At 42.6% G+C, this 15,343-nt stretch overlaps 1 protein-coding gene across 1 annotated transcript in view; it reads right to left on the bottom strand.

Annotated features, from left to right (window-relative positions):
- The window catches only part of ZSWIM7 (zinc finger, SWIM-type containing 7), a 22,607-nt gene extending 7,274 nt beyond the window's left edge, over positions 1–15,333 (bottom strand). Inside the window, exons 1-3 of the mRNA XM_006901401.1 lie at positions 15,258–15,333; positions 7,881–7,902; positions 2,972–3,074 (exon numbers count right to left, since the gene is read on the bottom strand). Coding sequence (XP_006901463.1) covers positions 2,972–3,074; positions 7,881–7,902; positions 15,258–15,333 — 201 coding nt within the window. The remainder of the gene's footprint in view (positions 1–2,971; positions 3,075–7,880; positions 7,903–15,257) is intronic.
- Between the last annotated feature and the right edge of the window lie 10 nt (positions 15,334–15,343).

Here is a 15,343-nt window from a genome sequence, read left to right as displayed (position 1 = left end):
TTGTGATGTTACCTGATTCATCTCTTATTCGGATTATTTGCGTCTTCTCTCTCTTTTCTTTTGTGAGTTTTGCTAGTGGAGTATCGATTTTGTTGGGAAGTAAAGCATTATAATTCAGGATCAGAAAAGACTTATCTTCGCTATGCCCAAAGGCAGGCATTTGCCTGCCCAGGCAGTTACAAAGCTCTTGCATTCTTCCAACAAGTTCCTGAAGGAATCCCACTCTGCCAGTAAGCTTTGGCCCTAAGGACCAGCCTGGCTAGGGGAGGCCATGAAGCCTAACAGGCTTTCTCCTGATTCTGTTGTCTCTATTGTTACAAAGCCCTTTTTCTCCCTCTCCATTACTGGCTCTAAGAGGTTCTCACTGCAGGGATCTGGGGTCCAAAGACACCTCTGCTCCCAGCAGTTCTTCATTGGTGGTGGTCAGATCCCTATCTGCCTGTAGCATGCTCATTTTAGGCCTGGTGGGGTGGTAAAACTGACCAATGCCTTTGTTAAGCGTTCCATTACATTATTTGCATAGTCTCATTTCTAAAAGCATGACTTGATTTTATTCTCATTATTAGCAAACTGTCTATTTCGCTTGGTTTTGGTTTTCTACTGTTATTATAGAAAAATGGTAACAAATCACTTTCTCACAGTGTAGTAGGTCAGAGCCTGAATTCAGGGTGCTGACTGTGGGGAAAGGCTTTCTTTCTCTGTGGGGAAAGCCCTCATCTCCTTCCAGAATCTGTGGGAGTGGAGGCCCTTGGAGATTTCCACCCATCTGGGCAACAATCTTCCCTGGAGTTCAGGAGCACCTTGGTGCAGTGACCCCAGGTCCAAAGAACCCCCTCTGCTCCCGGCTCTTCTTTCCCAGTACAGAGGTCCCAGAAAGAGGTTCTCTGCTTGATTCTGTTTTATCGCTTGTAAAATAAAAGGTACTGTGTGCCACACTTCAGGGAAACTTTCCTTATGTGTGATCAGGACTGTGGCCTGAATAAGGAAGGTTGCGTTCCACCTAATTCTGTCTCATCAATATGATCTAATACTCATTAACATATTCCTGGAAAAAGTGCAGCCAGAGGTTCTCTTTGGAGGTGAGGATGGTGAAGCTTCTTCTTTATGCTTTGGACATGTAGTTAGGAGAGGCGATTCGTTGGAAATGGGACATCGCACTTGGAAAGGTGGATCAGTGAAAGAGAATATGACTACAATGAGATGGACTGACACAGTGACTGGTGCAATGGGCTCGAGTACATAAAGATGACGGGGATGGCCCTGGATAGGACAGGGGTTACGTCTGTTGTTCACAGGGTCATACTTGAGGGCACCGAACAATAACAACAATAATCCTACCTCATTAGCAGACAGAGATCAGGATTTATAACACCTCATAGAAGAGTATAGTGAAGTTGGATGACATCATTGTGTAACTGCCCCACCCCAGAGAGTCAGGACCCAGCCAAATTGACACCTATTCTGAAGGACACAGGACATACTAAGTGTTAGCACCTCGTTCATACAGCCCACTGAGTCATATGGTGACAGCTCAAAGACTGTATTAAGTAAGTACTTCATTACGGCAGAAGACCACTGTTTTATTCATTTTACTCAAAAGTTTTTCTCTCAATCCCAACTCTACTAAGCACTGTCTCATATAGCTAAACTTGGGAAGGGACGAGGGAGAGGGGCAGAAGTAGGGCCCACTATTTATACAGTCTTTACTCGTCTAAAACTGTCACAGACAGTATGTTACAGCACCTATAAATCCCAGGTATTAGGTGTAAAAAAAGACTTCAGAGTCTATAAAGAAATTACTTTACAAACTATTTCTAAGGGCAAAATTAAGGTCCCTGTAGACCACCTGCATTTAACATAGTCTGACTTTTTAATAAGTACTTTTGGACAGTAACTTGAAACACTAAGAAAGATGTCAAGAAATTCATTGGGGGTGGAGAGAAACACATCTATATCAGAAAAGCTAAATTTCAGTAGACTTGAAAGAGAGGCCCTCCTCATTATTTCTAGCTATATAAAATGCTACTAGGGAGATCTGGTGGCCTATAACCCTGAAGGCATGCGCTTCGAGGCCACCAGCTGCTCTGAGGGAGAAAGATGGGCAATCTCTTCCCATGTGATCAACTGTCATGAGTCAGTTCCAACTCTACAGTATACAACAACAACAACGCTAGTGTTGTTATGTGCTGTCGAGTTGCTTGCAACTCAGTGACCCAATGTACAACAGCCCTAAACTCTGCTCTGTTCTGTGTCAATCACACTGTCTGACACACCCATCCCGATTACCCCAGTCACTGAATCAATCCACCTCATAGAGGGTCTTCCCCTCCTGCACTGTCCCTCCACCCTCCCAAGCATGATGTCCCTCTCCAAGGATTGGTCTCTCCTTGCAACATGTCCAAAGTATGTTAGACGGAGCCTTAGAATCCTTGCCTCCAAGGAGCAGCCTGGTTTAACCCTCTCCAGGATGAATCTGTTTGTTTTCTTAGCAGTCCATGGTACATTCAATACTCTTCTCCAGCACCACAGCTCGAAGGTATCAATTCTCCTTCTATCCTCCCTAGTCATTGTCCAACTCTCTAATGCATAACAAGTGATTGCAAAGACCATGGCCTGTATCAGGTGCACCTTAGTCTCCAGAGTGACACCACTGCTCTCCAGCACTTTGGAGAGGTCCCTAACAGCAGACTTTCCCATCGCAATACGTCTTTTCATTTCCTGGCTACTGGTGCCAAGAGTGTTGATTGTGGAGCCAAGCAAACTAAAGCATAAAAACTATGAACACTACTAGATAAAGTTAATAAATAACATTTATCTTATTTTAAATATTAATATGTTGATCTAACTAAATTGGGCAAATGCTTTTCAATAGTTCAAAGGATACTTAAAGCTGGTCTTTGGTTTCCACAAACTCGTAGGAACATATTCTAAGGAATTTCTATGGAGGTCTATTTCAAATCCAGACTTCTACCTGGTACACACGCCTCCCACTGGGAGATGAGATCAAGGTAATGGACTGTCGATCAACGAGGTCCAAGGCCTGGATGGCTGAGGAGCCAAAGAGAAACTTGAGGCTGGAAAAAACAAAAGTTTTAGATTAGATTCACAGAGTTACCTCAACTGACTTGTCATAAGGATCATCATTTTTAGCATTTTAAGAAACCCCAAAACACTGTACCTGCTTTGAGAATATTAATCCCATTAGGGAGCTCTGGTGGCCTACTGGTAAGGAGCTCACTGCCAAAGCAAAGGCATGCAATTTGAATCCACAAGCTACTTCTCGTGCACTTCCATGTGCTTTCATACTACCTCATCTCCTCCCTCCTTCTTTCTGGTGGTTGTGAAGAGATGTCAAGTCAGAACGGACCCTCTAGTAGGTATAGCTAACCCTCTAGTGGGTTTTCAGAAGCTCTGAATTTCAGGGGAAGGAGACTGCCCATCCTTCTCCCTTGGACCTACTGGTGGATTTGAATTACTTGCCTTTTGAGTTGGCAGCACAGCTCCTCATCCAGAGCTACTAACATGCTTGGTAGGGTGAAGGGACAGCACAGGAGGGGAAGGCCCTCTATGAGGTGGATTGATTCAGTGACTGGGGTAATCAGGATGGGTGTATCGGAGACAGTACGATTGGCACAGGACAGAGCAGAGTTTAGGGCTGTTGTACATAGGGTTGCTATGAGTTGCAGGCAACTCGACGGCACAGAACAACAACAACAACAACAACAACAACAACACATGTACGTATTTGCACTTAAAAAATATGTTTTCTAAGAAACAGGCTTCTTTTTGGCAACTTAATTACTTCAATTTTTTTTTAAATGATGTATGTTGACACACACACATCTATTTCTTTAACTATAGAATAGTACTGAAGAGCAATGGTGTCAGTATGGAGAATAAGGTGCACCTAATCCAAGCAATAGTTCTTTCAATTACTTGCTATGCATCAGAAAGATGGACAATGACTAGGGATAACAGAAGGCGAATTGATGCCTTTGAGTTGTGGTGCTGGAGAAAAGTACTAAATATACCATGGACTGCTAGGAGAGTAAGTTCATCCTGGAGACGGTAAGTAACGCTGCTCCTTGGAGGCAAGGATTCTGAAGCTTTGTCTGACATACTTTGGACATGTTGCAATGATGGACTGGTCCTTGAAGAGGGACATCATGTTTGGGAGAGTGGAGGGACAGAGCAGGAGAGGAAGGCCCTCAATGAGATGGATCGATTCAGTGATTGGGGTAGTGGGAGTAGGTGTGTCAGAGACGGTGAGGTTGACACAGCATAGAGTAGGGGTTAGGGCTCTTGTACACAGGGTCGCTAGGAGTCACAACCAATATGTTTAAAGCTCCCATTGCCTGGTTATACAACGCTTATGTGCTCAGGTGTTACCTACACAGCCAGCAGTCCAAGACCACTAGGTACTCCACAGGAGGAAAAAGATCAGAAAAAAGGTGAAATTCTGTGGGGCAGTTTTCTCTGCTCTATCCTCCCGAAGAGGGGGACCTGACTCAGTGGCACAGTACCACTGCTGTCTGTCAATTTACATTTCTACAGAAGTGATCAGTGATCTGGCCCATACTAATTCCAATAGTTTTAATTATCTTTTTGTGTTGCCGTCAGTTTTACAGCTGAAAAGTTTTTATTATTTTAATTTTTATACTTGCTAGTAAGATTTTTTCTTTTTCTTTCTTTACCCATAAGATTTATTTATTTTTCTTTTTTTATCCCCAGTTGTCTGAAATTTCTGTAACATTGCTCCATGGATGGTGTAGAGCAAGGCCTCAAATTGTTTCAACACTGTTTTTGCAAGCACTGTAGGAATGCACAGAAGATTTAGCTTTGGCGTCACAGGTTTTGGTGATTAAGAGTTGAGGATTTTGTTTTTAAAGTTTTAATTTTTAAAATAAAATGCAATCCTTATAAAGATCTCGCAAATTGAGGAAAGACTAGAACATTTCTTGAAATTCTACCTCCCTTCCATCCACCTAAAATAGCCACTAGTATGTTGTTGTTGTTATATGCCATCAAGTCGCCTGTGACGCACAGTGGCAACCCTAAACCCTGCTCTATCCTCTGCCAATCTTATTGTCTCCAACATGCCTAGCCCTGTTAACCCAGTGACTGAATCAATCCATCTCATTGATGGTCTTCCTCTCCTGCACTGTCCCTCCATCCTCCCAAGAAACCAAATTCTACATCCCTCGCCAAGGACTGATCCCGCCTTGCAACATGTCCAAAATATGTCAGACGAAGCTTCAGATTCCTTGTCTCCAAGGAGCAGCCTGGCTTCACCCTCTCTCAGATGAACTTGTTTGTTTTCCTGGCAGTCCCTGGTATATTTAATCCTCTTCTCCAGCACCACAGCTCAAAGGCATCAACTCTCCTTCATTGTCCAGGTCTCTGATGCATAGCAACATAGCAAGTAATTGCAAAGACCGTGACCTGTATTAGGCACACCATAGTCTCCAGATTGACACTGTTGCTCTTCAGTACTTTGGAGAGGTCTCTGACAAGCAGACCTTCCCAATACAATTCGTTAATTTCCTGGCTGCTGGTACCAAGAGTGTTGATTGTAGATCCAAGCAAACTGAAGCTGTCAATAATCTCTTCATCATTCATTTATCATGATGCTGCCAATCAACCCAGTAGTAAGAATCTTTGTTTTCTTGATATTCAGCCTCAATCCATATTGAAGGCTGCAGTCCTTGACCTTCTGCAGCAAGCGCTTCAGTCCTCCTCAGTTTCAGTCTTTGACCTTCTGTAGCAAGCGCTTCAGGGCCTACTCAGTTTCAGCAAGCAGGGTTGTGTCATCTGCATAACGCAATCCTGATGCGACACTTCTCATAGAGCCCAGTCTCCCAGATAATCTGTTTCACATATAGACGGAAAAGATATGGAGACAGGATACATCCTTGACACACACCCTTCCCAATTTTGAACCATGCAGTGTTTCCTTGCTCTGTTCTGACAATTGCCTCCTGGTCTAAGTATAGGTTTCGCATAAGCGCAATCATGTGTTCTAGGATTTCCTTTCTTCTCAAAGTCAGCCACAGTTTGTCATGATCCACACAGTCAAATGCCTTTGCATAGTCAATCAAACACAGAAAGACATTCCTTTGGTCTCCCTGCTTTCAGCCAAAATCCATCTGACATTACCTGTAGTATCCTTAGTACCACAACCCCTTCTAAATCCAGCCTGCACTTCAGGCAGTTCTCTGCTGATGTGCTGTTCTGGATGTTTTTGGATAACCTTCAGCAGAATCTTGTTAGTACATATCTTTCTAAATACAAGTTTATATATAAGCAATTACATGTTATATATATATTTTTTAAAAAATTTTTTATTATTAATTTCAATGGAAATTCACAGACTCTGGATTTCCATTCATTCATTGTTGCACTTTTCTCCCCTCCCAACATTCACCTCCAGTACACTCCCCTCTTAGAAAAGTAAAAGAATAATTTTTTCATTGTTTTAAAATCCCTGCCCCCAGGTCCACTCCATTATGCAGCCTTCACTTTGGACTCCTGTCATGACAAAAATACCTAATCACATACCCCTTTTAAAAAGTTTTCTCCCATGCTCGCTTCGGCAGCACATATACTAAAATTGGAACGATACAGAGAAGATTAGCATGGCCCCTGTGCAAGGATGACACGCAAATTCGTGAAGCGTTCCGTATTTTTTTGTTGGTACAGTTAAAAAAAAAGTTTTCTCCCTCATCTGTTTCAATGCAGTATACATATTTAACCCATCTCAGTCTCCCCCCAACCCCTATGTCAGTCCTGTTTTACAACAGTGGCACCATGAAGTATTTGTCCTTTTGCAACTGAGATATTTCACTCAGCATAATGTCCTCCAGGGTCACCCATTTTGAATAATATTGCATGAGTTCCTTGTTTTTCAATGCAGCATAATATTCCATTGTGTGAATATACCAGAGCTTCTCTATTCATTTGTTTGTTGATGGGCACTTAGGTTGTTTCCAACTCCTTGCTATTGCGAACAAAGCTGTGATAAACATGAGTGCGCATATATCTTCTTGGATGTCAGTTATGGTCTCTTTGGGGTATATTCCCAGTAGTGGAATTGCTGGGTCAAATGGTATCTCCATTTGCAACTTTTTGAAAAAGCACCATACTGCCTTCCACAGTGGTTGCACCATTTTACACTTCCACCAATAGTGAATAAGGGTTTCAGTTTCTCCACAATCTTGCCAGCATTTTTTGCTTCCATGTTATATATTCCTATTGTTGCTAGCTATCACTCAGTTGAGTAAAACTCATAGTGACTCTATGACCAGCCAACTTGAAACCTGCCCTATCCTGTGCCATCCTCATCATCTCTAAGACACTAGAGCTCAATGTTACAGACACTGAGTCAATCCATCTTGTTGGGGGTCATCTTCTCCTTCACTGACCTTCCATCTTTCCTAGCATGAGTTTTAGTTGTTATTGAGGATGTAATTATATTTTTAAATTTTGTTGTATGAAATAAAATTATCTTTAATTTCTGCCTTTTAAAAAACCGCCAATTTGATTATATTCATTTTGCTTTTCTTAAGTAGAACACCTGCAAATAATGATAAATGTCTTTTCTTGTAGGTAAGTAACCGTTAACCTTCCTTTCATGTTTTAGTGTAGCAGCTACAACTTCCAGCATAATATTAAGCAAGAATGGCAAACAGGACAATATGAAAATGCCTTCCACTCTTCACTTGAGACAAATTTTTAATTATCACATAAAGAAAATATTATTCTCGATTTAATAGGAATATTTTTAAAAAGTAAGAGTTGATATTGAAAGGATTAGGCTCTTAAAACACAATGATGGGAAGAAAAAAAACCCCAAACCCCAAATACAGCATACTATGACTTACGATAACAGATGCTCATCAGAAACTGCAAAACAAAAATGGCAAAAAGTTAATCAAGTTAAACCTGTATAAGGTAGTAAATGAAACCTATGCATCTAATTGCACTTTCCTCCCCAACTCCAAACAATAATAAAAAGAGGGTTTTTTACAAGAATGAATGAAATTCCAAAATCTCTGCAGATGTTCATTGAAATGAAAAAGAAATTAATTTAAAAAAGAGGGTTTTTTTTTAAAGGTATGAGAAAACAATAGAAGAGTGGAAAATACTTGACCAGACCTGAAGAAACCAAATTCTACTTAAGCTGTAAAAGAGCCAAGAATCAACCTGATTTATACTCCAGAACCTCTCTTACCTTATTAAAAATAAAAAGCCAAACAAATCTCTGAAGTTGATGGCAAAAAACAGGTATGGAACACGGGATGAGTTAGACATCATTGAGTTAACCAGGATTCACAGAGACCTTATAAACAACCCATCTGAATCCTGCCCCATCACAAGTCATCTCAACACCATTGTTGTAGTCACTGTGCCAACCCACTCATTGGAGGGTTTCCTCTTTCATTGACCCTCTGCCTTTCCCAACAAGATATCTTTTTTAAGGACTGGCCTCTTCTGACAAAATGTCCTGAGATTGTCTAAAGAGCAGAGAATGCGACATGAGGACACAAGGCCCTTAGTTACATTTTCTGAAAGGGCCAGAAGGAGTGAGAACAGTAAGTTCCTTACTGCCCCAGAGCAGAAAGTAGATAAAGAGCCTATAGCCCAGCTCTATGGTGCCTCTAGAGTCACACCAGTAACAGGAGGTTCATTTATTAGCTGCTGACTTTACTCACATTTGTGGTACTGAGAGTGGAGAGTAGGGCAAGTAAAGGATATCATCACCCAATGCAAGTCCAGGTTTTAGACAAACAGTCCCAAGGCACAATTCCCCACTTAGTCCAGGCTCTGGTTCAGTTCAGCAACACAAATTCAAGTAGCCTCTGGTTCCCTGAATCACTCAACAAGGTTTGCCTCAGAGCAGTTATAAGTCATCTTCTCCTTCAAGCATCAGGAAGAAGAGCAAAACCTTTAACTGTGGCCTTTATGTCCGGGCTCCTCTGGTTCCACCCTGCCACCATTTATCCATAGCAGTGCCACAGTTTCACCACCACCACCACCACCACCAGGGTCTTGCTCCAGTTTCCTTCAAGTCTCACTGTCCAGTATGGGGAGTTCTCTCTCTCTTATCCTAGTCCTACAAAATTAAAAAGGAATTTTCGGGAAAAAGACTATAAATTGAAACAAATAAAACAAAGACATTCATCACTGTAGAGCTGATCTGAAAGCAAGTGGCCATAAGGACAGAGTAGAATTGCCATCTCGAAGGCTGTAAGTATTTATGGAAGCAGACTGCTTCATCTTACTTCTATGAAGCAGCTAGAAATGATAATTCAAGAGAAAAATTGGAAAGTAAAGATAAAGAAATTTTCTAGAAAGGAGAGAAAAACAGTAGCTGAAATTTAGAAGAGAAGGTAACGAACAGCAATAATGGCAGAAAGGAAATAGGACCAGGACACTCATCAATGAAATAATTTAATCCCATTTTGCAAAACAAACTTCACACTCAAGAACATCATCATGCAAATCTGGAGCACTGGACACCTAGAAAGTTAATTCAGATTTCCAGAGAAAGGATGGGTCACACACAAAGTCAGGGGCAAAGTGGCTTCGGATTTTTTCAGACCCAACATTAGTAGGTAGACAGTGGGAGATGAATATTTTCAAGTGTCTTGATGAAAGAGCTCCTCTTTAGTCAAACTATCACCTACCAAATCAAGGAAGGAAGACGACTTTTCAGACATGCAAAGCCTCATAGAGTACCACCTTTCTTCTGGCTGCTAGAGCATGTGCTCCACAAAATAAAGAAGCAAACCAAAACAACAAACTGGAATACAACAAACATTAAGCCCTTTATGTTGTTGTTGTTATGTGCCGTCGAGTCGCCTGTGACTCATAGCGACCCTATGTACAACAGCCCTAAACTCCACTCTGTCCTGTGCCAATCGCAGTGTCTCTGACACTCCCATCCCAATTATCCCAGTCACTGAATCAATCCACCTCATAGAGGGCCTTCCTCTCCTGCGCCGTCCCTCCACCCTCCCAAGCATGATGTCCCTCTCTAAGGACCGGTCTCTCCTCACAACATGTCCAAAGTATGTTAGACGGAACCTCAGAATCCTTGCCTCAAAGGAGCCACCCGGTTTAACCCTTTCCAGGACAAATCTGTTTGTTTTCCTAGCAGTCCATGGTATTCTCAATACTCTTCTCCAGCACCACAGCTCAAAGGCATCAATTCTCCTTCTATCCTCCCTGGTCATTGTCCAACTCTCTGATGCATAACAAGTGATTGTGAAGACCATGGCCTGTATCAGACGCACCTAAGTCTCCAAAGAGACACCACTGCTCTTCAGCACTTTGGAGAGGTCCCTAACAGCAGACTTTCCCATGGCAATGCGCCTTTTAATTTCCTGGCTGCTGGTGCCAAGACTGTTGACTATGGAGCCAAGCAAACTAAAGCTGTGTACAATCTCAATCTCTTCACCATCCATCCTGATGCTGCCAATTGGTCCAGTGGTGAGAATCTTTTTCTTCTTGACATTGAGCCTCAATCCATATTGTAGGCTGCAGTCCTTGACACTCTGTAGCAGGCGCTTCAGGTCCTCTTCCATTTCAGCAAACAGGGTTGTGTCATCCGCATAACGCAGATTGTTGATAAATCGTCCACCAATCTTGACCCCACATTTCTCCTCATAGAGCCCAGCCTCCCGGATAATCTGTTCTGCATATAGGTTGAAAAGGTATGGAGATAGGATGCATCCCTGGTGTACACCCTTCCCAATTTTGAACCATGCAGTGTTCACTTGCTCTGTTCTGACGACTGCCTCCTGGTCCAAGTATAAGTTTCGCATTAGAACGATCAAGTGTTCTGGGATTCCTATTCTTCTCAGAGTCAGCCATAGTTTGTTATGATCTACACAGTCAAATGCCTTTGCATAGTTAATGAAACACAGATAGACATTCCTCTGGTATTCCCTGCTTTCAGCCAAGATCCATCTAACATCAGCTACAATATCTCTAGTACCACGACCCCTTCTAAACCCAGCCTGGACTTCTGGTAGTTCTCTGTTGATGTGCTGTTCCAGTCGTTTTTGGATAATCTTCAGTAAAATCTTGCTTGCATGTGAAATCAGTGAGATTGTTCTGTAGTTTCCACATTCTGTTGGGTCACCTTTCTTTGGGATAGGAACAAATATTGATCTCCTCCAGTCAGTTGGCCAAGTGGTCGTTCTCCAGATTTCTTGGCATAATTTGGTGAGCACATCCATAGATAAATAGAATTCCTGGGATAATGGTAAATGATGCTCACTGGCCAGTTCACAGTCACTATAGGCATCTGCTCAGTTCTCCCAGCTGCTCTCTGACATTAGGGCTCTCAGCACTATTACCAAATGATCCAGCTCACAGCCACTATAACAGCTTCTGGACCACTTGATTCCTATGTGGCTCTCCTCCACCAGTACAGCTCTTAGCCAGCATCTCTCTTTCAACCAGGAGGCCATTAAGGTTTCAGCCATTTGTTTAGCCCAATACCAACAGTTACAAAGCAAGGCCTTCATCAACAGATATCTCAATTAATTCTCAATTACGAATGAGTTGACATTCTAACCAAGAGTTCTTAATTATCAGATCAGACAAAATGGAAGATCACAGACCCTCAGTATGGATTACATTGCAACACCAAGAAGCCAAAAATCACCAGAACAGGACTAATAGGCCTCATGAAAGATGGAGAAAAGGAAGATAGACATAAATTTTACTTTGATCCACAATCAATACTGATATAGCAGTTGTTGTGTTGTTGTTATGTGCCATTGAGTCAATTACGACTCATAGTGACCCTATGTACAAGAGCCCTAAACACTTCTCTATCCTGTGCCAATGTCACCATCTCAGAAACACTCCCACCACCCCAATCAGAGAACTGATCCATCTCATCGCAGGTCTTCCTCTCCTCGTTGTTCCTCCACTCTCCCAAACATGCTGTCCCTCTCCAAGGACTGGTCCCTCCTTGCAACATGCCCAAAGTATGTCAGACAAAGCTTCAGAATCCTTGCCTCCAAGAAGCATTCCGGCTATACTCTCTTCAAGACAAACCAGTTTGTTCTCCTAGCAGTCCATTGTATATTCAACACTCTTCTCCAGCACCACAGCTCAAAGGCATCAATTCTCCTTCTATCATCCCTAGTCAATGTCCAACTCTACAATGCATAGCACTCAACTGTGAAGACTATAGCCCAGATCAGGTGCGCCTTAGTCTCCAGCCTGATGCAGTTGCTCTTCAGTACTCTGGAGGGGTCCCTGACAGCTGACTTTCCTAATGCAATTCGTCTCTTGATTTCCTGGCTGCTTGTACCAAGAGTGTTGACTCTGGAGCTAAACAAACTAAAATTGTTAACTATCTCAATCTCGTCACCATCCACACTGATGCTGCCAATGGTCCAGCGGTGAGAATCTTTGTTTTCTTGATGGTGAGCTTCAATCTATATTGAAGGCTGCAATCCTTGACCTCCTTCTACATTAACTGCTTCAGGTCCTCCTCAGTTTCAGCAAGCAGGGTTGTGTCATGTGCTTAATGTAGGTTGTTGATGACTCTTCCACCAATCCTGATGCCACATTCCTCCTCATACAGCCCAGTGTCCTCGATTATCAGTTCTGCATACAGATTGAAAAAGTATGGAGACAGAATACATCCCTGACAGATCCCCTTCTTGGTTTTGAACCATCCACTGTCTCCTTGCTCTGTTTTGACGACTGTGTCTTGGTCCAAATACAGGTTTTGCATAAACACAATCAAATGATCAGGGATTCCCATTCTTCTCAGAGTCAGTCATAGCTTGTTGTGATCCACACAGTCAAAAGCCTTTGCAAAGCCAATGAAGCACAGATAGACATTCTTCTGGTATTCTCTGCTCTCTGCCAAGATCCATCTAACATTAGCTATAATATCCCTAGTACCATGACCTCTTCTAAATCCAGCTTGCACTTCTGATGACATACTGTTGACACACTGTTTCAGTTGTTTTTGGATAATTTTCAGCAGAATCTTGCTTCATGTGATATTAAGAACCTCTATATACTGCTATAGGGAACTCTGGTGGCCTAGTGGCAAGAAGCTGAGCTACAATCCCGAAGGCACATGATTTGCAGCCATCAGCTGCTCAATGGGAGGAGGCTGGGCAATCTCCTCTCCCATGCGATTAACTATCTCTGAAAACCTGCCAGAGGGTCAGCTATGGATTGGTTTCGACTCTACAGCACACAACAACACACACTGCTAAAGAGCAAGGATGCCAGATTAAAGACTAAGGTGTACCTGCCCAAAGCCATGGTATTTATCATTGTTTTATACGCATGTGAAAAGCTCTGGTGGCCTAGTGGAAAGAGGCTGCATTGCAACCCCAAAGGCACACAGTTCAAATCCACCAGCTGCTCTGTGGGAGGATGGGCAACCTCATCCTGTGTGATTTACTTCCTCCAAAAACCCACTGGAGGGTCAACTATGAGTCAGTTCTGACTTGATCGCATTCAACAATATATGAAAACAGGACAGTGTATAAAACAACCTTTGAATTGTAGTGGTGGTACAGAATATTAACTATTCCATGGACTGCCAAAAGAACCTACAGATCTGTCTTGTACAACTGGGGTGCTTCTTAAAAGAAATGATGATGAAACTTGGTCTCACATCCTTTAGGCAGGTTGTCAGGATGAAAAAGACATCATCAGGCTGGGAATAGGGTTGCAAAAGAGAGGAAGACCCTCAGTGAAACTGACACGATGACTACAACAATAGACAGTATGAGGAACACTGTAGCAACAATACAGGACAGGGGAAGGTCTCATCTGTTCACAGGGTCACTATCACTTGTGGTCAACTCAATGATACCTACTAAAAGGCCAGAGAAACCTGAAGCCTCTGCCACTGAGCCAATCTGAATATACATACACCCTGTAGAATAAAGTAAAAATGCCCTGTAGGATTTCCAGTGCTGTAACAATTCTTTAGGATCTAGAGTGTGAAAACCAACAATTTGTCCAAAGAACAGGGCAAAAGGCCTCTTAAAGGACCCCGTTATACCATAGTGGTACAAATGGCTGATTTACTTGATTAACTTGGTTAATGTAAAAGCTTGAGGCTTGAATCAGCTCAGAAGTGCCTTAAAAGAAAGTGCCGCGACCTAAGTTTAAAAAAAAAAATCAGCAGCTGAAAGCTCTATTCTGACCAAACTCATTGTGCCATGCAGGTAGGAAGGTGAGCAGTTGTCAAGAACCAAGACTGAAATAGGAAAACCTTATTCTGTTGAAAAGAAATGCCCATCAATGGCAGGAGTCACCAGTGTCAGGATGACCCTTTTTAAGAGGGACAATACACAGACTACATATTCAAACATAGTTTGACATAACTGATGGCATTCCATCCAAAGGTGTCTAACTGAGGGTACAATGCTTTTCCTATAATCACTCATAGCAGGCCTAACGGGTTTCTTTTTATATTAAAAAAAAATGTTTTATTCACACTGTGTTTTATAAAATTAATCACCATTGGTCTCTGCCACTATTACCTGGTCTTTTCAGATTCCCACTGGATTGTTCTGAATTCCTTCACCCTCTCCTTCTGCCCACCAAACTCTGAGACCCCTACGATAGATTCCCCGTAAGCTCCCTCCCTAATGGCTTTGCCTTAAAGGAGAAAACACAAATTGGCGTACTTAGTTCTTTCAAAGCAGTTAAGAAATGCAGGATCGATCCAGTTTTGAGGCCAAACGTTATTGTATTTTATAAACACAATCTTAATAAAATAGAATCTTTACTTCTGAAGACTAAAGTTCTAACTGAAACACTGGAGGTGTCTTTTCAGACTAAGCATGGTGCAGTTATTCTGACAAGCATTACAGCGTCCTCTGCCGGTAGGGAAAAGCGATTCACCTACTCAGTTTTTAGCATTGGACCTCTTTCTTGATTCTGTGCTCCTAAAATACTTTCAGAGCAAACAGATTTAATCTGAGAAAACCAGGCGGCAGGTTAATGGTTCCCACTTTCAATTCCCAATAGTGGTCATCACGGCTTCCAGCTCAGTGGACAGAAGGCCAGCAACCATGTGGTCCGAACACTCTAGACAGATGTGACAGTGACTTGCTCAGATTTCTTGGTTTTCTTAAAAAATACAACCCAAGCCTCAGAGACAGACGCGGAAATGAACAAAGCCCGGGTCCCGCCCCCAGCATCCCTCAAGCCTCAGCCTCTCGCCCCGACCGGCAGAACCCTGACACTGGCCGTACTTCGCGTGCTCTCGCGGACCGCCGCTGCCATGTCATTCAGGAGTTCCTCCACCACCGCGGGTAAAGTGACCGCCATAGCGCTGCAC

The sequence above is a fragment of the Elephantulus edwardii genome, unplaced genomic scaffold (genome assembly GCF_000299155.1).
Source record: "Elephantulus edwardii isolate Elephantulus edwardi_28Jun2011 unplaced genomic scaffold, EleEdw1.0 scaffold00324, whole genome shotgun sequence".
NCBI lineage: Eukaryota > Metazoa > Chordata > Mammalia > Macroscelidea > Macroscelididae > Elephantulus > Elephantulus edwardii.
This window is presented reverse-complemented; position numbering and strand designations above follow the sequence as displayed.